This window comes from Zonotrichia leucophrys, chromosome 10 (assembly GCF_028769735.1).
Source record: "Zonotrichia leucophrys gambelii isolate GWCS_2022_RI chromosome 10, RI_Zleu_2.0, whole genome shotgun sequence".
Taxonomy (NCBI): domain Eukaryota; kingdom Metazoa; phylum Chordata; class Aves; order Passeriformes; family Passerellidae; genus Zonotrichia; species Zonotrichia leucophrys.
Window position 1 is genome coordinate 6,006,164 of NC_088180.1, and position 23,433 is coordinate 6,029,596.

At 40.7% G+C, this 23,433-nt stretch overlaps 1 protein-coding gene across 3 annotated transcripts in view; it reads left to right on the top strand.

The window, feature by feature from the left end:
- THSD4 (thrombospondin type 1 domain containing 4) overlaps nt 1–23,433 on the top strand; it is a 242,143-nt gene that overhangs the window by 27,162 nt on the left and 191,548 nt on the right. For all 3 annotated transcript variants that reach the window (XM_064722037.1, XM_064722041.1, XM_064722040.1), the window contains 2 exons: nt 1,212–1,281; nt 14,217–14,626. In XM_064722037.1, coding sequence (XP_064578107.1) covers nt 1,212–1,281; nt 14,217–14,626 — 480 coding nt within the window. The remainder of the gene's footprint in view (nt 1–1,211; nt 1,282–14,216; nt 14,627–23,433) is intronic.

Here is a 23,433-nt window from a genome sequence, read left to right on the forward strand (position 1 = left end):
GTACTTACCTAAAGGTTCCTTTTGCAGTATATTAGCAAGAACAAACACAGAAAACACAAGATAAGCATTGTCCCTAGCTGAAGAATATCTGTATTGGTGGTAATTAAATGCTTAGTATTAATAAAACCCCTTTCTCTTTGAGAGATCTGCCTCAGAAAATACCTGAAACAATAAGAAATGTTTAAAGGTTTACTGGGTAGGGAGCGGTGGAGCTGTAGACAGGAAATGCAGCCGGATTTTGTCTGGTCCATTAGTTTGCAAATATATTTTGTATCCAAATCCATCAGTTTTACTTCTGCATTGAAATTCAGCAAATCCTTAGCAGCTTTCTCCCTTTTAGTGGATCTGAAACATACTCTTGGTAGACTAAAAAGTCAAGCTCCTGGTACAAATCAAGATAACTTGATCCTATTTGCCATACCTGTCCATGTTTTCAGGTGAAGGGGCTTGTTAGAAGGAGACAAACCAGTTTCTGTTGCAAATTATAGCAAACAAAAGACTGAGCCAACTGTGCCTAAGTTGTAAGAGGCTCCTAGGAGTCACTAAAGTGGTGAGGCTTGACAGAACAGTTTGTTTGGGCTTGGTTCCCATTATGACTCCTTTCACACTGAAGATGTGAGGACTGGGGTGATGCTTGGCTGCTTATCCTCAGTCTCTGGTGGGCTGTGTTCGCTACTTTCCATCCTCTGTGCCCATTAGGTTATTCAGTTTTCACAAGGGTTAGACAGCTGGGGAAGAACCCATTTTCTGTTTCCTGTGTGCTGAAGGTGGAGTGTTCATCTGTGAAATGAGGAGCCAGAGCTAGAAGCAGATGTGGTCCACAGCTGGGTGAATTCTTACTTAGCACTTTAGGAAACTTGCAAAGCATATGCCAGTTTCACACTGAATGCTGAGGTGTTAAAATGTGCACTGCCAGGAATTTTTAAATTTAAACATGAAGTTATATGAAATACTATCAATGGATTCTATTTGGTTCACTTTTGCTTTATAGCTGGACAAATCTATGTATGAACCTGGTTCATACATTCAGGTATGAGCCTGCTGTGAGCAGAATCTTATAAGGACATTTCATACAGTTCAGTGAGTCTGCTTTGGTTAGCAATGGTATTCAATGTTTAAATATCTCCTTGCAGTGTGAAGCCCTGTAAGATGATGTAGATGTGTGATTTGTATTAGTGGTAATTATCTGTTCTGTTTCACTGTCTTTTCAGACTTCTCAGTTCCCTAGCAGTGCTGGGATTTCAGCTTGTCATCCCACAGCCTTCAATTGAACACAGAAAGGTAAGCATCAGAAACATTCAGACTTTGTGTCCTGAAAAGTAAATGTGAAAACATTAGAATAAGAAGTGTAAAGCAATGCAATCTGAATAATGTTCTGGGAATAAATGGCTTCTGTTTGTGCATATGAGGAGTTTTTAGTTTATTTTTTTAAAATATATACATGGTTGAAAGAGGCTCATCATGGTTACTTAGCTGAGTAGTTGTATGGAGTATTATAGGACACAAATAGTTACTAAAGCTTTGGAGCATTTTCATCATGCAAGACATGGAAAAAGAGAGTAGACATGGAGTGAGTAGAGAACCACCCAGCTGCTCACAGGCAGCTATTTCTCTTGCAGAGATAGAAATGTCTGAAACAGAAGCTGGACCCAAAGCACTCTGTTGCTATTCACATTGCTAGAGATTGGAGCTGGAAACTGCTGGAATTTCCTGTTGTGCTCTCGTGGATGGTTCACTCATCCTAGACAGTGGCATCTCTAGGAAGGCTTGCAGCCTGCACACTTTCCATCCTGCTCAGCATTAGGGAGATCTTGGCTGGAGTCCTTGGGTTTTTGCACTGCTTTTCAGGAAAGTAGTGAACAATTTGGAGAGAAACAGAAAGCAACAGGGATTATCCTTGAGAGATTTTAAAATCTTACCTCTGAGGGAAATTTGAACAAATTCATATTGTTTATTCTAAAGATTGGAAGACTGATGCTGGAGGAAGATATAATCTTCAAATACTTTTGAGTACAAAAAGAAGGCTGGTTTTTTCTGTTTGGTGGAACAGATTTAATCTGAGGCAAAGGAAACTTAGGTCTGACATTAGAAAACACTTGTCATGGTAAGGATATAAAGAAGATTATATTGATTGAATAATATTTAGAATTTCCATGATGTAAGTCTCTGTGAATGTGTTGGACAAATGTTTATCAGCAACAATGTGCAGGTGTTGCTCATTCTGCCACAGACCTGAGGCAAGACCCCTTGAATGCTGTTCTGTCTCTTCCCACTCTCACCACATTCACTTCATATCAATGATGTTCTCATATCCTAATATGAGTTGAGATCTCATAACTCTTGGTGTTAAAATGCAACCAATTAATTCTTGAAGGTGTCAAATAACCTGTTTAAAAACAAGTTTGCTTTTTACTATAGATTTTTAAATAATCATCTGAGATGTGTATTTTTTTTAAAACTATACTGTTAAAAGGAGATAAAAGGCAAGTTTGCAGGGTTTGCCTTTTTTATGTGCATGTGCCACTGTCTTTAGGGTAAAAAGTTATTTGGACAATAGACTCATAGGTATGGACTAGAAACCTGAAGCTGTCTGATTGTCAGAGTTCCAGAAGAACCCAGAAGTCCTGTTAACTCCTTGTGCAGGCTGTTTGTAAGACAAGTTAAATGAGGTCAGTAACATGGGGTGTGAAACTGGCCCAGTCCAGTCTGCAGCCAGCTGTCCAAGGGCTCTGTTCTAAACTGCAGGACAATTTAGTATTTCTGCCTATCTTACATCTCTTCTCTTTTGTTGTGCAGTTGAGATGGTCCCAGCTGCTGCTCTGGTTTCAGTACTCTGTCTGATTAGACATTCTTTTGTAACACTGACAGTGGAGAGATGCTTCAGTCCAGCTTCCAAATGGCCTTAGGGGGAATAAATCTACTAACTAAAATGGAGTAACTCACAGAAACAATTGCTTCATTCTGGGAAGCCCCGGAATTAATTTAGATAAAATCAGATTCTTTGTTTTCAATTGAATGAGAAATGCCACGGGTCTGGAGTGTGTTCTATCCTAGTTAAAGGGACTTAAGGGCATGGTAACCACCTTGGAGACGTCCCTTTTACTGAAACAGGGCACAAGTTTCCTGGTGACAATCTCACACAGGGCCCCAAGGCTGGCTGTCATTCTCAGCTCTTACCCTAAAGGGACAGGATTCTATTCTTGCCAAACGGTGTTTAGGCTGGAACTCTGTATTTATGACACTTTTCACAAACCTTCTGCCCTACCTATAAGCTCCATGCAAGAGGGGCTGTTAGTAACTCTGAAGGCCAAGTCAGACATGGGTTTCTGAGTGTGAGTTCTCAGCTTTGTAGCTCTGGGGGTTCTTTCTATTCTTTTCCTGCAGTAACCCCAACATATATTTGCTGACATCCCCTGTGTATTTCTGGGTGGATGTCTCTGCTGTTTGTCAGGGTTCTTTCTGTATGAGAGAAGGTTGGTTGTGCAGAAAGAAAGGGAGAGGAGGATGAGGGATCTGATGAACAATTTTAACAAAATAGTCAATAATGAAAGTGGTGTTTGCTGACTTTTATATACACACTCAAAGGGTACAGTATGGGGAATCAAATAACTAGAGCTAAAGTCTAATAAAACATTAGACCACACCCCAGTTCTTACTGTGTGTTTATTTTGCATTAAGCTAAACATGATTTAGCAGGTTGTTTCCTCAGATGCACACACAAAAATCTGTTTCTGGCATAACAGCATGAGACTGATAGCTGGAAGAATGAGCCAAATTACTTGCATAGCACAGAAGCGCACATATTGGAATTAAGACTTGGGGAAATGACAAAACCAAATGGCAAAGTTGTGGGACAAGATTTGATTGGGCAATGTTTTCTGCTTTTAGTCTTTATTATTTTTGAGTGAAAGTCGTGGAAGCTTGTCAGACATATAAAGTCAGATTTTACAATACAGACTTTCTAGTTCCAGAAATACATGGCTACCTGAGTTTTATATAGAAGTAGCTTTTGGCCTTCTTTAATCAACACTGTCTCTGCTATCAGAAGTGCACAAAAACTGAAAACAAAACCCAACTTTATATGTTCCTACATCTGAGTTTAGTCACTACTCTGTTATTCCTATAACTGTAAATGGCACAGGTTTGTTCAGTAATGTAAATACATTAAATGTGGTATGTTCATTAGAAATAAAAATTGTTACATAAAACACTTTTATGTGGTTTTGCTGAAGACAGGATTTGCACTGTTGGCTGGAAGTCTCTTGGAGCTTTTTTAAATAATCTGACTTATTTATTCCTCATGCATAGTATTTAATTTCTAATATCAGGTGTACTCAGTAAGGCCAAAATACTCATCAATAATAGGGTAAAAGTGGGAAACCTTATGTTAAACAAAATAATTGCCACTTGCCTTTTAAAATCAGCCGAGGTCTCTGCAGCTTGGTAAGCTGAAATCTATCTTATTATTTGAACAATTTACTTGCCTTATCCTCAGTACTGGACATAAGAACAGCCCGGCTGCTGCTCATGATGCATTCAAGCTCTGTTCTCTCTCTCTGTGATTATTTTATTGAAAGTTAACCTTATCAGATAAGTGTCATACTGTGGTGAACTGAAGGTTAAACTATAAACAGTCTTTCTCCTAGACAACTATTGAAGTCTGTATTCCCAATTTTCCAGAAGTTACTCCTGGGTGGATTTTTGACTAATCATATGTTTCTGTGTTAGGAAACTAAGCTGTAGTTATAATTTTGCCTTATTCATTTTAGCAAAACTGGTAATGGAAATAGTAGCAAAGTCTGTCCAAATAAAATTTCTGACATGAATATTGCTTTGGTTTAACATGTTGCTTCTGTTATGGCACTAAATAGGAGTGTTGAAGCAACAGAAATTGCTTTGAATATATGCATATCTTTTTTGTCACTCAGTTGTAGATGAGTATTGAGTTCAGTGTCTTAACAAACTGATTTTTATTGTATGGAAGCAGTGTCAGGATTTATTTTTACAAGTTTTTCATTAGGGCAATACAATACTGTTAAAGAATTTTGAGCTTCTTTGGGCTCAGTGTAATCTCTTTCTGCTGGCTCAAAATTAAAGAAATAAACTTGATATTATCTCTGTCAGACACACAATGTTTCTATGAAAGGCAACTATTTATCAAGTGAATGTGACTATACTCCTTGCAGAATTTTGAGATTAATGCGCTTTGGGATGCGCGTTGGGGTTTGTTGGCTTCAGTTTTTTTGGCTGTTTTTTCCCCTCTTGTGTTGGATTCAAATTCCTGTGTGGAGGGGCCATCAGTGCTAAGTCAAGAGAAATAAGGAATAGCATCCAGGATCAGAAACAAGAGCTGAGGGAAAAGAGTGGAAAAGGTGGCCGGGATCCCTCACTTGGTCACGGTGAGCAGTTCAGCTACTTGGCCACACTGTAAGAGAGGGCAATGTGCAGCACGAATCAAATCTCCTCTGCCCTTCCTTGGAGCAAACTGAAGTAAGACAAAGTAGTTGATATCTAAGGATATCCAAAAGCCAGGCACCAGGACTAAAGCCCAACAGTTGTCAGGAGCACCCTGGGACCTCCACCACAGCTGGCCACCACCTTGCCTTTAAACAAGCACCAAAGCAGAGGCTTGGGAGGGAGGGCTGTGCTCTTCCCTGCAGCCCAGGCAGGGTGAAGCTCTGCCCCACGGCCAGCAGTGACCCAGGTGTGGAACTTGTCAGGGTTTGCTGAGCTGGAACTCAGCTCGTGCTAACAGCCCCAGCAAAAGCACTGGGGTCTGGCTGGGCTGAGCAACTGAACTGGAGTGCACTGGAGAGGCTGAGTCACTGTGCACTTGCACAGCTGCTGTTCCTTTGCAGCAAATGCTCACAGGTGTCACCCCTTCTTCTCTGGTGGTGTTTTTGTTTAGAGGATAACTGCTGTCCATTATTTGTGTTTTCATCCACATCACTCGTGTGAAACACTTCCAGCTGCAAGGGAGTCCATCTTTCTCTGGCATATTTCTCTCATATCCTTTAACTGTACACATATACATCTGCTCCTTTCATAACCTTTGGCAAAGTAGAGTCTTTCAGCTGATGATGTTGCCATTCTAATTGCAGTAATCCTTAGGAGATGTGATTTAGACCATGACAAGACTTTTCCTTTAAAATTAGCCTGTTAGTACAACAGAACATTTAGAACAGCAGCTGAAAGAATTTTCTTACTATCTCTGTGTTGTTACTAATTCCCTGTCCTTGATGTTGTGGATTAAAGTGGTTAGGAAATAAAATTCATCTTTGTTTCAGGAAAGGAGACAGGATAAGGATACATAATTTTATGTGAATATACTCTTTGAAAAATCAAGGCCAATATTTCTGGTATTTTTAACCTGCTTTATCATGGACCTCTGAACTTTTATCTTTAAATTTAAAATTATGGACTTCTTTAAGCTCAGAGAAAGAGTTCTGTGTTTTTCTGGAAGAAAATATGGAAATATCACAGCTCAAGTTAGATTCCAGTGCAGGTGAGCTTACAGAGTCATAGCTAAGTTTCTCACCTTCTTTCAGAGCAGTTCTGCATGCTAGTTCTGTCCAAGCTTTGGGTAAGAGTGGTGATTAAGATGAGAAGCTTTTGGATTCACAGATGAGTTCTTCTGTTAGGGAATGTTGCTTTCTATTTTGTGACAACTTGTCCTCTCTGTTTCTGGAGTGATGGGTGGATGACTCACCAAGAGATCTGGAGAGGTGTTACAGCATTTACACAATAAATAAAATGTGTATTTCTACCACATGTGGATTCCAAAGAATTTTTCCAAGTGTAGAAATAAATAGAATGGCAACAACTTTGTCACAGCTGTAGATGGCTGACCTGGAGGAGGCCAAGAATAGTATAGGCTTAGTGATCTAGGGCACAAATGGTGAGGGAATACTTTTAAAAATAAAGAAATTGAATTTGTGATAAAGTGAGGTCCTGATTGCTATCATCTTTACTGTAAATGAAAAGCAATCCTACCATGAATAAGGAATGGTTGTATGGAAGTGATAGAAGTGAGGTCAGGACTCAACTGTCTTTTAGTTGAAAGCCCTTAATGATCTCACAGAAGAGTGGAAAGAAACCTCTTCCTTTAAACACTAATCTCCCAGGGTGCCATGGAGGTGGTCTTGGTGTGAAAATATTAGCCAAACTTGGGGGAAGCTTCAAGCTTTGTTGGCACAAAAACGGTTCTGAACCTTTTTCAGAGCTGTTTACTTTCTAGACTATTCAAATAATGTTAAGGTTTCTTCAGATGTGGTCAGAGTTGGTTGAAGGGGCAGTTAAGCTGTCCAGGCATTGTAACTCCCTTCAGTGATTTGTGAATACAAAGGTCTTCTATTTCCAAGCTTTTCAGCCCTTTAATCTTCACAGGCACAGATGTTCAGACGGAGATTTTATACAAAGGACGGAAACCCAAATCGTTTAAGCTGGTAATATTTACACTTACCACGTACTGTAAAATACAAATGGTTTACTACTTCTCTGATTAAAGGCTTCCAAAATGCACTGAAGGATTAAAATGGCTGAGCACACGAAGCAGGCAGACATGTACACATTGTGTCATGATGTTTTGGTTGGCCTCTGCTCCATTTTTCTGCTAGCCTTGAGAAAAGTTATCTGCAAGTTTTGGGGGGAGGAGGGGGGCTTGGTAAATTGTTTATTTATCAAACCACCAGTGTCCCACATGTTTTTTAATAAGAGGGATAAAAAATGCAGTTGTTGCAAATGAGCATGCATAACATGGACTGTAAGCATATAGTACATGGACTTGCTGCTGGGAAGTTGTCATAGCTATATAGGTATGGACTTTATTGGAAATCAGCTGAGCTAATGCTGGAAGAGTATTCCCTGAAGATGTTTAGATTGGTGACAGAATTAAAGGAGCTCCATAGATGTGTTTACAACACTGGCAGGGAAACAATAATGTTACACTGGAACAGGTTCTAAAATGAAATTAACATTTCCTCAGCCCCTTCAAAATTTGGCATGCTCTGCCCCTGAGCAGCAATTCAAGTCTCATTTCTGGGAGTCTGACTGGTTTGTTTTTATGCTTTTAAAATTTTAAGAAGGTGAAGTCCAGCTCTTACTCTGTGGTTTGATCATTGATCAGTTATAGTCACAAAAAGTGGGTGTTCATGAAGAATGCTGTGTTCATCTAACCCCAAGTATGACCTATGCATTTGAAGGCTATCTGTACACTGTTTTACTGCTGTTTTGAATCCTCAGTCAGTCTGAGCCTGGCTGTGGTAAAAGCTGCATGCATACCCGTTGTGACAGGCTGTGCCCTAGTGAATCTTTAATTAGTCAGAACTGTAAGGTGAAGAAAGTGCAACCCTGGAGTCATGGAATCAATAAGGAGCCATGTTTTCCAAGTGCTTTGATACTCCTTTACTGACAATGGGGACAGTTTGGTGTCATAGTGTGGGTTAGCCTGTGTGGGGTAATGAGAAGAAGGACCATGGAAGAGACAGTGAACCAAGAGCTAAAGCCTGAAGGGTTTTGGGGACTACTAACAGAACTTACAGGGGCTCTTTGCTCTGGGAAGCACAGGACAAAGAGGGTGGAAGCAGCTGAACGTAAGTCATGCTGGCTTCTGTTAATTCCACTTTGCATCCAGTGTATGAATATGGGTTAACTCAGTGAATACCACTGGTAGCATTTTAATGAGCAGGTGATAAAATGTTCTTCTGGATACAATTTCTTTGCCTTTGGGTGAAAAGTAATACCATAAAGCTTTGAGAAATATATATTTATGCCTGATATATCCCTTTCAGATGTATATTTAGGAATATGATGTAGTTAACTTGTTCATGAGCCCATTTCCATTCTGGGCATTTACCCAGAAAAAAGAATTACTGGATAATATGTTAAAAATTAAATCTATGAAATCTAATAACATTATTGTATCTAAACTGAAATGGTAAGAAATACCAGAATGTCTGGCTTGGTTTAGATATTTCCAGGTTTAAAGCTTGCCATTTTCTTGTATATATTTTCAGTTTTGAATTTGGATTGCTATAGCATGCTTAATATGTACAGAATACTTAGTAACACAGGCTAAAGCTACAACAGCTTAGTTGTGTAGCTGGCTAAAAGGTATATACTGTCACCAAGCATTATAATCATTATTACTGTGAAATTCCATCATTAATTCATATTTGGAGTATGGTATGCAGCACTGCACACCCGTGTGAGAATGTAGGAGTGGGAAAGGTGCTGAGAATGAGGAATTCCTTACAAAAAGAAACTGAGCAGATTAGGACTGCTGAATTTCAGAAAGGGATCCTGGATTGTGTTAGCAATTGCAAATCAGACATCATAGCATGGTGAAGGAGAATGCAGAATGATCGTTCTTCATTTGTCACTAAGAAAAATCTGGGAGACACAGTGAAATGGTCAGGCTGCATGTATGACCAGAGCAAGAGAAGCACTTTTTCAATGTAAATTTACAATCTTTTGGAAGACAAGATTAAAAATATACTAAAAAATGTATTAATTGTATTCATGGAGAATAAGTCCAGTAGTGATTGTGAAGAACAATGGCAATATGGTGTTTAGCTGAAGGAGGCCCTTAAATTACTGATTAGCTGTAAGCAGAAAGTCCCTTGATGTCTCAGAATTTGTCCTGGTTCTTACCCTGTTTCGTGAAGTTTTGTTTCTTCCACTCACTCAGAAACACAGTACTGAGTTAAATGGGCCTCTGACCTGAGCCTTTCTCCTCCCACTTTTCTGAGCAGTTAATTTGTATTTAAGCTATAGTTTAACAGGATGAAGTGTCCTACAGTATGTAAAATTAGGGTTTGTCAGATCAGTACAGCATTGTCTGCCATTGTCTTCCTGCACAAGAAGTTCCATTTTAAATAGTTGTGGCTTCCAGTTCAAGTGACGTTTCCTCTTCAGGGACATTCTTGCATAGCACAGTTTCAACAACTGCTGCTGAAATCCTGAGATGTGGATCTTATTCCTAAGTACTGACAGAGGCAGTACTAGAAATTGGCATTGAATTTCTATACCTTGTGTATTCCTACTTTCTGCTGAATTTTTGACTCAGGATCAGAGTGATTGGTGAATTACATGAATTAAGATAAACTATTTTTCTATTTAAAATGTCATCTATGTCAGCCTGCTGGTAGTATTTTTAATTCCATGTGATTTTAGGAAAAAAAAAAAAAAGAACAACAAACTCTTTTAGAATAAAACCCATATGTAGTGCAGCTCCTGTGTACAAAAGGGACAAAATACAAGAAAACTGGGGAAAGAGAACAGAAAGGGATGCAGGGTACTGGTGAATAAAGAAAGGGGTGACCCTGAAAGTATCCTTCTGAAACTCCAACCTCAATTCCATTTGCCACTCACTGGTCAAAAGGTGGCAGGTTGGAAGATATTTGGTGTGTACACAGTCATTATGAAGAAAATTTCTCATTTAAGCAATCTTTGATAGCAGATTAATAGGAGCTGTAGAAATTGCAAGCACTTGCTTACCTGAAAACTTACTTGTCTTACTTTTCTTTATGTTGTTTCTTGTACAGCTGCATGTAGTGAACAACATTGTGTCCGCTTCCAAGCCCTGGTTTAAAATTACTGAAAAATGTGTAGGAAAGAAAGAAAGGGGGAAATTAAAGGGAAAAAGAAATTTAGTTTCTAGAGGAAAATATTTGGTTGTGATTTGCAGTAAATAAAAATATTTGCAGTAAATAAAGATCTTGGTGGTGCACTTATAGTTAGAACTAGCCTAGGTCACCTAGAGAAGGAATCATTCATGAACTATGGGAAAGTAGATTAAATGGGTTGGTTGATCTCTATCAATGGGCTATGTGATTCTCTTAAAGAATTTAATCTCATGACTTAATTTGGCAAGAAAAGTTCAGTTTGCATTTCACTTATTCCCTAACGCAGGCTCAGACTCTGCCTTTCAGAAAGTGTGCTTTTAATGGGGAGTTGCTAAAACAAGAGAAGGAGGGACCTAATGTCAGGGATCTCTGAGTATGTGGTGTGTCTGAGAGGTTCTGAAATACTTCAGCTGAATCCTGTAATTTCAGCTGTAATTTCTTGGCTGTATCACAGAGCTGTGGAAGAATTTCTTCTTGGCTACTAAGTTATCTGGAAATCACAGGATCAAAGGAGGGGAACCGGCCTGTGAGTGCTGAAATTCAGCTCCTCTGCCCTGGGGAAGGGTCAGTGACACCTCGTTTTCCTGCTAGAGCTTTAGGATTGGTCTCAGTGCTGCCGAGATCTCCTCAGGCAGTTCGTTCCTGGGCTTTGTTTGCCTTCTCTCTAAGTAGTTTCCCCCCTTTAATTGGGGTCACCTTTGATTAAATTTAAATCCAAATGGTTATTCATGTGTTGGCTATAAATGAGAACAGTTTGCTGCAAAGAGAAAAGTAACGTGTCTTTGTATTTATTTATGTACACTGTTTGGAAGTGTCATATTATCTGATGTTTCTCCTTCCCTAAACTAAGCAGCTTCAGTTTATTCAGTCTTTCATAGTCGAACTCACTGAGTAGATTATGCCATCAATTGCACCTCTCCTCTGAAGATCCATCTGTAGCCCATATCTTACACAAAGTAAGAAATCAGTAAGAAAAGTGAGAAAATCAAAGTTCATAACCTGATTTGTTACTGAAAATTCCCATCTCAAAATATTATCTTACAACTAAGTAGTATTGATGAATTTATCTATCAGTATGACATTATAATGTTACTTTTAAAAAGTTTTATTTTTATGTTCTTCCTTAACTAGCTGGATTAAACCTTCTTGTGCTATGTTTACAGCTCTTTCACCATGAAGATTAGGAGGTATGAAATTACTTTACATTGCCTTCAGTCATATGAAACATCATTTTATCTGAACCAATTCTTGCTGCAATGAAGTTTGGCAGCTGGAAGGTTCTGTCTGTAGCAGGTTGACACTTTTCACTATTCAGTTTCCATTTCTGCAAAATGGTACATTTCTTGTGTTAGTGAGAACTTGAATTGTTTGCAGGTTATAGTTTTTAGTTGTTGCCTGCGTGAGTGTGTTTGGCATTTAAAAAAACCAGGTGTACTGAACCACTGTAGAAATGATTACATAGCCCAAACAAGTGAAACTTTGTCTGATAATAAAGGACTGTTAGTTTTACAGTAAGAAAATTTTACTGCTGACTGAGTTGAGACCAAAAGAGTGTCTCTGTGTGTAGTCATTACCATTTAATATCTGAGGGTAGAGCACATTAATGCATAGTGTAAGTATGGGCAGTGAATATTCACTGGAAAAATCACAAACTGAAGAATAGCTTGTTTAGTTGGTCAAAGTGTGAGCCAGTGGTTCTGTTATTGGATATGGAAGCAAATGTAGCAGCCAGAAGGACCCTGCTGCATGTTCTAAGTTTGACATTATGTGGTATTAGGTTGTATAGGCTATTGGATTTTAAAGGCTCATGCCAAATGGAGTATGCTCAGGAAAAGAGACATTAAATACAAAGACATCTGCTCCTGTTTTCCAATGACATGGGAGAAATGGGTAACATATCACACTAATGCAGATGCTTTTTATTAATCACAAGTTATAATTAAATGCAGCGTTTTCTGTGGTTGGTGATGAAAGTGTGAGAGCAACCTCAGAGGGGGGAAACGTTTCAGATTATGTAGCCCACAAGTGACTATTACCCAGCAGCAGCAGCACAAACCCTGTGCTGGCTTGCTTGTTGCATTGTAATGCTGTGTTCAAGGCATGTGTGCAAAGCAGCCTGGCCTGTCTGCAGGCAGCTGATGAGGAGGGTGTGCTGCTCCCTGGCACTCTGGGGCACAGCTCAGCCACCAGTGTGGGGCCAGTGCTGAGAGACCCAGGGTGCTACCCAGATGGTAACCCTGTGCTGTTATACACTCATGTTGGAGGCAAAATTATTAAGGGAAGTTACGGGTTTAGGTTCTCATGCTGTGAAGGGGGAGAAGTGACAGCCAGACAAGGCTGGCTTTCCAAAGCTCATTTTGAGGTAGCTGCACTAGAATGGGGCTGGAGAGGTATGGCAAACGTTTGTGGACAGTGCATTTTCTTGTCTCCTAGCTGAAATGATGCCTGTGTGTGCTTGTTGGTACAAAACTTGTTCAGAGTATTAATAAACTACTTAAAGGATGCTCATTTAAAAGAATGTTCTGCATATTAATACTGTGAGAATCAGATATTGGGAACCTGCTTAAAACCTTGTGATTCAACTAGTTGTTCAAGAGAAGCAAGAGAAAAACTGCAAGTTTGAGTACTTTGTTTAGTGCAAAACACTGAGAAATCCTGACTCTATCCAGCTCCAAGGTCAGTACACCTTGGGGATGAGTGATTGTAACTTCTGGCTGTGCTGCTACCTTTCCAATCACAAGGTCAGGATGTTTAAAATATTTGTCTTGAGGGCTTACTCTCCTTGTGGAGAGACCCTGCCCTTTCGAATCCTTCCTAGCTTCCTTCCTGAGAAGGAATCTCTGCCTTTGGGGTTCTTTCTTTCCCTTGCCTTGTGCTGCTGAATGGTGAGTATGGACTAAGTGATACTGAACTCCAGACCAACAATTTATCCCATCTTTTATTGAGATTTCTGGGAATGTAGGATTGAGTGAGTCATCCTGAAGTGGTAATGTGGGGACTGGGCTAAGAGTGATAATCTAAGAGTTAACTACAACAGCATTTTGGGTTGGTTGGAAATCAACCTGTCCTCTTACATCATTGCCTTTGTAAAAAGTTCCACATTAGATGGGAGTTCCTGAAATATTATTGCAACCACCAGCACTCTGCATTGTTGAAGCGTCAGAGTGCAGCAGAGCAGTGAGTGTCTGTTAACCCAATTTCATTACCAAAAGTGACCTTATTTCCTGCTTTTGGTAATATTATAACACATTTCCAAGCTTTGCATCATGCAATTTTTCCACTGCTGAGAACAAAGAAAATCTATTTCTATCCAGATAGTCCAGAAGAAAAAGCAAAAAATAACCCAAACAAAAAAACGACCACAAAACCCAGAACAACCAACCCCAAACTTTTGTCCCAATGGTTGATGGCTGTAGGAGACGTCCTGTACTGGCAGTCCTTTGACAGGCGCAGGGAATAGCACAAGTTACTTCCGATGCCATTCCATTTCTCTTGTGAGTGCCGGGTGAAGGGCTGAACACCGAGGTGTTGGTGCTCCCCTTACTCCGGTGTGCCTTATTGCTGTTCCTAAGGCTGTCCTTGTGTCCGCAGGTGCCGCAGAGGATAGAGGAGCACGGCGATGCCCCCGAGGACAGCGGCGGAGTGCCGGGCCTGTGGGGCAGCTGGGGGCCCTGGTCCGCCTGCTCGCGGAGCTGCAGCGGCGGCGTCATGGAGCAGACACGGCCCTGCCTGCCCGCCTATTACCGGGAGCGCGGCTACCGCCGCCCGGGCCGCCACTTCCCGGCCCCCGAGCGCGGCGCCCACCGCGAGGACTCGCTGTCCGCCTACCCCGGGCACGTCATCTCTGCCATCCGCACCTCCGTGCCGCTGCACCGCAGCGAGGAGCAGCCGTGGGCACCGCCGCGGAACAGCAGCAGCAGCGGCGGCCAGGGCGGGCGGGCGGCGCTGAGGGGCAGCCGGCACTCGCAGGGCCCGCGGCACAGCGCCAGGCCCGACAGCAGGTACGGGCTGGGCACGGCTGTGCCAGGGCACCCGGGGCTTCTCTACAGGGACCTTATCAGAGACAAGAATGGCTTTTACAGTGGTTACTGCCCTCTGCCTTACTGCCTTCGAGGCCCTCCCCTGACTAATACATGATATCCGAGGGCAGATGTCATTACTCAGATTATCTCACTTTGTGTTGTGATTTATTGAGAGGTTTTGCCTTTTCTGCTGCACTCTCATTTGACATTTCCATTAAATATCAGAACAAATAAGCGTTCTATAATTGTATTCTTAACTTCAGCAGCCAGTCTGATATTAATTGGTTGGAAAAAAGTTAACTTTTTTCATAAAGGATGGTCAACCATCTGTTGACTTTAGTTCTACTCAAAACTCTTGTTTTGTATTTGTCTTTGTTGTCTTTTTGTTTCTTTTTTCTTTTTTTCTTCCTACCTTTAGCAAATCCTACCTTCCTACCTTTTAGAAATTTTCCCTTTTAGCAAAATTTCCTGTTTGTTTAATACATAGAATATTTTAAACACCGTGCATGTGTTTATGAATTTCACAGTAACAGTCTTTAAGGCTGGGCGAAGCTGTGCTGTTATAAGTAATTCCAATTAATTTCCCCATTTCTGGAGAAACACTTCTTTATCCACTTAGATATCAGTCTATCAGATTTTCTTTTACATATGTGTGAAAGGAAAATAGATGTGTTTCCAGTCTGGAGACTGAGCAGAACAGGCATGGAGATCCCCTGGGATGGAGCACTCCTTAAATGTCTGTTCTCTCTGTCTTTCCTCTGTATATGTATTCCAGCAGCTCTCTGGTTCTTCCCCTCTCAGGTCTCTTCTGGGAGATGCATGAAGAGAAGATTTTTGGGGTAGCTGACAAATACACCCAAACAAAACAGAAAACACCCCAGTTTCCCCCTGCAGACATAACCAAAGAAACCTTTCTTATATCATCTGCATCTTTAAGATTCCTAGTGAAGCAGTCAATTGTAATTCCATTTTTCAAGATATTTTGCTGTCCTTAACAGCATAAGAAAGACTATTACCTTGAGGCAGTGTTCCAGCCTGGCTGGAATAAAACAGTAGATCTCTGTTGCTGCTGATAAAGACGTTCTCAGCCCCTGCAAGAAAGTCTGTGCATAGAAAAGAATACTTGAAAATAGAATTAACCTGTAAAGCTCCTGCCTGTCTCAATGAAGCAAGAGTTTCAAAAATTGGGACCAGCTGTTCAGATGTTGGTCTTCTCTGCTGTTGCTGCCAATTTCCATTGTCACTGCTTTGTGTTTCTGTCAAACCCATGCCAATGACAGCCCAGACCTGCTGAATACCAAGTCAGTGCAGCACTGATGGTCTCACAGAGCTCAGCGAGTGCCAGAGACAGGATTAGTCGTGTTAACATGAGTGCATTGAGGCAAAAGTCATATTTCCTTTTTTCTGTTTTCCTACTTAATAATTGGCTATAATGCACTTCTGTTCTGGGCTGTGCAGTGTGACAGCCCCAGGTTGTGGTGCATGGCTGGGTTATTGCTGGCATGGGAGCCTGGCCCTGACCTGTCAGCACAAAGCCATCCAAAGGCTCTGTGCTCTGGCCCTTGGCACCTGTGTGTCCCAGGGAATCCTGGCTGGCTGTGCACAGCCCCACTGCCTCTGCTGGGCTGCCATCCCCGGGGCTGTCCCTGCTGCCCTGTGGCCTCTGCAGGCTGGGAGGGCTTGGAGCAGCCACTGCAGCATTGGCCAGAGCATGGCACTGACTGTGTGCAGAGCTGAAGCTGTGTTAATGCCTAAGAAAGGCCTTGCCTTATGAAATATTAAAATGCTCACTTTCCTGTATGATGGAGGTGTTTGCATTTGAAAGTTTTTGTGCTTTCCTAAGCCCAGTGCAAACTTCTGTACCACAGTTGATTTTCCACCCCCACACTCTCTGCCCCTTGGCAAAAGACTGGATTCAAGGTCAGTGTTTTAATCTTACTTGCATAATAAGTTATTTCCATCTTGTTTTAGGAGGTCCCTGGTGGCTTTAAAGCCTGTTGTATTGCATAACTTTCAGATTCCTTGGTGATGACTGTAAAAACAGAATGAGAACAAAAAATGTTATTTGAAAATGGAATCATGTGAATGACAAACCTAATAGTTTTTACTCTGGATTTTGTAAAGCAAGGAAAACTTTCTTTACAAAGGAGATTACTGTTCCTATCAGGTAGATGGAAAATGGATTTCAAAATGTGAGTTACTCTACACGTGATTTTTATACTGTAGAACTGTTTAGTGTTCACTAAAAGGATGATATTGGAAATTCATGTCAGACTGTTAAATAACACTTGTGTTTTCACAATTTATACAGTCAGTGGAAACTTTCTGGGGTATTTCTATTTACTGTACTGGACTTTATATAAAAGCTGTAATTTTAGAACACTTCCATAAAACAATAAGAGAGGAATGGACATCTGTGACTAAGATAAGCTCACATTGATAACATGGTAGAATGGAATTGGAGGGCTTCCAAGGCAAAGATTTTCAGCAGCAATAGCAGCCCTATACAGCAGCCCAGTGTGTTTGTATCATTTACCAGCAAGAGGAAGTGTTCTCTGCCTGCTTCCAGGCAGCTGACAAGGAACTGATTAGGGGTTTTTTAGCAAAATCCAAAATAGAACTTGTCTGTCATAAAATTTGCTATACCTTGTCTTTGAAGAGGGTATTCACATTTTCAGCTTTTGAAACTTACTTTAGTTAGGCACTAGAAACCAGGACTGCATGAGAAGTTCAGGGGGAGTGAGATTTGAGGTACCTACAATTAGAAGCCTGGTTTAAAAAAATTCAGTGCTCCCCTGTACTCAGTGCAGTAATTGAAAACTACTGAAATTCAAATGTGTTAATTACAATCACTGGTTGTCCACTGCAGAGGCAGGGAGCCCTCCCCAGCTTTGAAGAGCTGAGTTCCCCGTGGCACAGACTTGGTTTGTTATTTTTCACCTAGCTCAAGTGCATGAAGCACACACACCAAGGACGAACAGGAAAGAGGAGATAGGGAAAAATATTAAAGCATTTAGACTTCTTTATTGAGAGGCACATACAGAAAAGTAATAAGGGCACACAGAAAGATAAGATGCTTTAAGAGAGAAAGCACATGTTGAAAGGAAGTATTCATGAACTAGGTTTTAGTACTTCTTAAATTTGCATTTCTAATTCTCTATTTTGGTGATGGCAAGACAGAACCACAATTCCTCACCAATGTGTTGAGTGTAGGATGTTTCCAGCTGCCACCTTCACTTTTGCTTCACTTAGGCTTTGGTGGCAGAGCAGGAAACCTCAGTGTCCTCTTGTGTGAGCATGATATGTACTTTGTTTCTGGGGTCATAGGAGCAGAAAGAAAAAAACCAGAATTATCACCAGAATAATGAAATAACTAAAGCATTCTTGCATAAATAGTGCAAGTTAAAGAAGCATGTTAATAAGGAAAAGGCTTCCCTAAAGCATTTCTTGTGTCTTTGGAAGAAGAGTGAGAGGAAAAATTTGCACTGAGGAAATAATCCAGAAATCATTGACTTCTCACATGGCTGCAGCTCTGGGCTTTTATTGTGCTGCCAGCAGCTGACGTGCAAGTCTGCTGTGCTGCTCTGTACCCTGTGTAGGGCCACTCTGCATTTCTGGGCCTTTCAGCAATGGAAAGGAAGAGTGCATCATTTAATGTCAAACCAGAATTTACTTTCTGAAAGTATTTCTTTTGCCCCCTCTCACAGATGCTCTGACCAGGCAAATGTAGGTCACTCTGTTGGCAGGTCTACAGTCAACTTTTCAAAGGACACTTCTGTTGTTATTTCCTTAACCAGTAGCCACAGTGTTGTGATGCAATTTCTGTGACTTTTTCTGTTTAGTTCCTAGAGGTGGAAAAATGTGTGATTGCTGGATCTTCAGGTTCAAGAAGGTTTTATTTTCTCAAGTTGTGAGGCTTTATATTTATTGGCATGAGTGTTTGCTTTTCTTAGTATCTGGAACGATACCCAGCTCAAGTACTTGGCCACCCCTCCTTTCATTAGTTCTCTCATGGAATGAAAATGTGATGGATTTTACCCCAAGCCCACTACGGTTCTAACAGCTTACTGTGGGTTGGTGTGTGTACAGAAGGAAGATAGAGAAGGATTGGATCCCTTTGTAAGGATACATTTTCCAGAAAGATCCAAGAGCAGGAGTGGTAATCAAACAATTCGTGTAGGTAGCACCTGGGGGATTTGAAGCCCTGTGAGGAAGGTGTTTCTTTTCCTTCTGAATAAAATTCCGGACAGGATCTAGGGGCAATAATGCTCAAATGAGGTGTTTCTTCACAAAATGAGGAGCTGGTTGGGATGGCTCAGGCCTCACACACGCTCTAGGTCTCATTATTACCAAATCAATGTCAATTTTTATTATGCTGCTGCAAGCATGCTTTGAGTGGGATTACCAGAAATAACCCCATAACACAGTGTAATGATTGCAAACCACCTAAGCAAGCTTATTCTTAATACTGAACATTTCATCCCTTATGAGCTGGGCTCACTGAGGGAGGGAAAGGGAGAACCCTGCTGCTGTTTAGTCAGGTACCACTGAATTATTGCCCCATCAGTGAGGGCTAGAAACAGCCAAACTTCCCATAAGGAGGGAAGGCATCTCAGCAGAGTTATGAGGGTTCTTGCATTGAATTTCTGCTGGTTTACCTGCCAACTGCATGGTTGCATTATTCAATCAAATCTTAAAGAAGAGGTTAAGAATTGCCTGGGATCAGAGGTATTATTGAAAAAGAGGATTGAAGTATTTGGGTTTGAATTTTGAAATTCTATCTCAGTGTTGAAAGTCACATAAATGAGGTTATACAGCACTTGTTGAGAGATCAGTAAAAGCAAACATACTAAGTTATTGTACGGGGCATATTGCAGCTCTGCTGAACTGGGGTATCAGTGCTGATCTCTGAGGATGGAAAATTTCATTTAAGATAGTCCACATCCCATTAATTAAACCTGTTCCCAAGAGATAGTTTATTTAGTGACTTTATTGTTTAATTTTAATGTCTCAGAAAAATGTAAATATCTTCTCCCTCTAATATGATATAGAAATGAGAGTTTTTGTGGTGTCATGTGGTATAATCCATTCTTCTTCAGAAGAAACACTTTTTAGACATTGTTGGTGCTCTGTGAATTCTAGCAGTTGAATTTTTTAGGACAGATAGGTTCACAATGATTTTGATACTCTTCTGTATGTGTGATACATGGGAAACAGTGCATATCCACAAATCATGGTGTGGTTACCAGAGTTACCATGAATGTAAAAAAGGCAGTTAGTTCCCATTTTAGTTCATGAAAGTGCCAATAGTGAGATGCAGTAACAGCCTGCCCTGTTGAGCTGCCCTGCAGTGTGATGGTGAGGGAACAAGGTGCTGGAGAGTGGCACAGGGAAGGGAACAAGGTGCTGGAGAGTGACACAGCTTGGAGCTGGTGAAGGGAACAAGGTGCTGGAGAGTGGCACAGGTTGGTGTTCTGAGGGAAGAACGTGCTGGAGAGTGGCACAGGTCGGTGCTGTTGGCCCCACTTTGCAGTGATGCTCTCTGAGAGGGCTGCCTGAGCTCTTGAGAGCAAACATTTCAGAGATGTCTTCTCACTGCTGTAAGGCCAGTTTCCAGATCAGTGAGCAGACAGGCATGCATTTTGTAACACGAAACAGTCAAAGGGCTCCCTTCTCTCATTCATTCATGTTGAAGTGATTTTCTCCAGATTGATTTGGAACTGGTGCAGAGTGAGTACATGGAATGCAGAGCAGCACAGGCTGTGCTGCCGTGGGAGTGGCAGTGCAGGGTGGCTTTTGATGGGAATCAGCCTGGCTGCTGGGAGCTCTCCTTCCTGAGTAGATGGAAACCTGCTCCCAGATCCAGTAGATCAGTCATTTTGTTAAAAATGATTCCTGTCAAAGAATCTGCTAAAACACTGTGAGGTATAAACTCACTAACAGTTATGAACAGTATAAGACAGTTTATTTTGTGACTTAAGGGGAAAAAATTTATGGTGGAATCTTTTTAAGGTATACCTTGTTAACTGTCTGCCTAATAATATATAAAGCATGAAAGAAAATTAAAAGCAGTAGGAGGGCAGGAAAGTAAATGATTGACTTGGACAATTGTAGGCCAGTCACAGTTTTGAATTATGGAGGAAATGCCATGGATTAAATGTGCATGTCTGAAATTATTTTAAGAACATTATCTAGTAATAAAAAAGTACATTAAAAATATATGCCCAGAGTGATCCTGTTAACTTACAGAATTAGGACCAGGTTTTTTCCAATTTGACATTTTGTGTCTCCAAGGACTTTTTCCATCTCCCTTTTTTTTTTCTTTCCTTAATTACATTTTAAATATTTGAATAATATTTCAATATTTTCAAATAGTTTCATTGCTGACAGGAATAGCTAATAAGTCACTTTCAGTTCTTCAGAAAAAGAATCAAGGCAACTCGGTACTAAATACTCAAACTGAGTAGATGGGTAGTGTCCTTTGAAACCTGTCAATTAATGACAGTAATGTAGTGCTGCAAAACAGATATTTTGCTATGATCTCAAGTATTAGGCTAAATATTGGCATACTTCTCCACAGAAATAGATTTAATTAATGTATGTAATTGATTCAGTTATAGACAATTTTGCCCACTAAAAAGCAGTTCTGTTAAAACCATGATGAGTAGAAAGGCTCATATTTAAGCCAAAAAGCTTTGATAGGGATCTAAGGGGACTCAGCTCCTTTAAAAGTAATTTTCTAACCAAAATCAAAGAACTGCCGTTTTGGAGCATTTTTTGAAATGGAAATTAAGAACAGCAACACCACAGCACAAATCAGTATAGTTTAAAGGACTTCTGCAGTGATAAATAATGTGGGCTGTTTTTTGGGAAATAAAGTATAAATAACATTTGTAACCTGTCTTCTCTCTTTTCTTCCACTTTCATCTTGCATATGAAACCTCTGTTTCTGCTGATAGATCCGTGTTAAGTTCAGCTTCAGCAGGTGCTGGCTCTGGGCTGTTGATAGGGCACAAGCACAGCCAGCAACACTTCAGAGAGTGGATTATGGGCAGCTGCTGGATTCCCAGTGAGGAGAACCTGCAAGAACCTGGAGAATGCTGAGCCCTGGGCACCCAGAAATGCAGCTGGACCGGACTCACTGAGGACAGGGGTTTCCTTAGCATGTTAGAGGACTTGAATGTTCATTCCAGGACAGGACTCCTGGCAAAGGAAGCCTTTGAAGGTTTTGAAAAAAGCCTCGAACTTGACCAAACCCTACACAAAATTAAAAGAAAGGTCTAGGTGTTGTTTTTACTCTATCTGAGAATCTGTGGTGAGATTCTGTTGTCTTTCATTAGTGTGATTGCTGTGACTGGGAATACAGGGAAGTAAACCATCTCCTCTCTGCTTGTGGAGTTATTTCTGCCAATAGGAGAAAATCTAGGGGGGGAAAAAATCTGTAATTCCTATGCAGTTTTTTTTCTCCTTATCCCTGGTGAAACTGGAGGCTGAAGGTTGTTACCTTTCCTAAACATTACATTATTTCTTCAGAAGCAGTGAAAGGTTGTGAATTGAAAATGGGAGCAATCAGAAGCTTCTTTGGGTTCATTCTAAGGAAACTTTCCAGCAGCTGTACAACAAGTCTTCCTTGTTGTCATAAATGAGTGGTTTTGCTAATGTTCACCCTTGCAGTTTTTCATTTACAAGAGAAGTACTTTGATACTAGGAGATAAGATAAATGAAATGCTGAAAAGCTCATGGAAATACATTCTTTATTCTGCCTGACATCAGAAGAGAAAGAAAACGAGTTGTGCTTCAGCTGGAAGTAAGCCAGGGAACTTTCATTTAGAGGCAGTGGGAGAAATGTAAGGAGAGAGGAAGTGATGGAAAAAGGGAAAAAATGAAAAAGGTATGTTGGAGAAAGGCTGTGGCAAGAGCACTTAAGAGAAGAGGTGGAGGCCCAGGAAATTTGCAATCTTACCTGTGTATTTTAAAGACACTGTATATCCTTAGTTCAAAGAGGGTTTCTATTCAGGATAAATAACCAGCCCACCAGCTCTGAAAGTGCTTCAGTCTTGAAGACCACTTGAGGTTCAAAGCACTGTTCTTAGCATGAAGGCTGTGAGGCAGTGATAATGCACTGATTTGCCAAGGCACACGTTTGCTTATGGCTAAAATTAGAAAAAGCTACGGCAACCAGATTCCTTTTTGACACTGCAAATGTGCTAAGAGGGGCCAGTTTGTATTATTCACAGCTGACATATTCTCAGCATGAGAGAAATTGTTAGAAGTTACAACAGTAAAAATGCTACATCATCATCATCATGTTTGCTACAACTCTTACATTAACAGCACAAAACCTGATTTTCTTACTTGTCTGGGCAAATGTATTATTTGAAATAAAGAATATATTTAGGTTGGCTTAAGTTTAAAGGGACCCATCATTTTTGTTAGCAAAGTGCTAAAGAGATTTGTCTGAGCAATCAAAGAGGTGTATGTGTATATGAGAATTATGCCCAAAGAAAGGAGATTGTCAGGCCTGCATTAAACAGCTGTTATGCCTCTGCTGGAGATGAACACAGTAGATCAGAGATGTCTGCTGGCTGTGGGCTGACATGAATTACATAGTGCTTTTCTACAAATATTTTTCTGTTAGCAGTAATTTACCTTTAGATGGTAACTCCATTCTTGGTGGCATTTTTCCCCCTTTTTGTCCTTGTTGGCTGCAAGTTGAGTACTTTCTTTCCTCTTATTCTGTCTTGCTCTTCTTCTAGCCTAGGGAGCAACAGAAAAACTAATTTTGT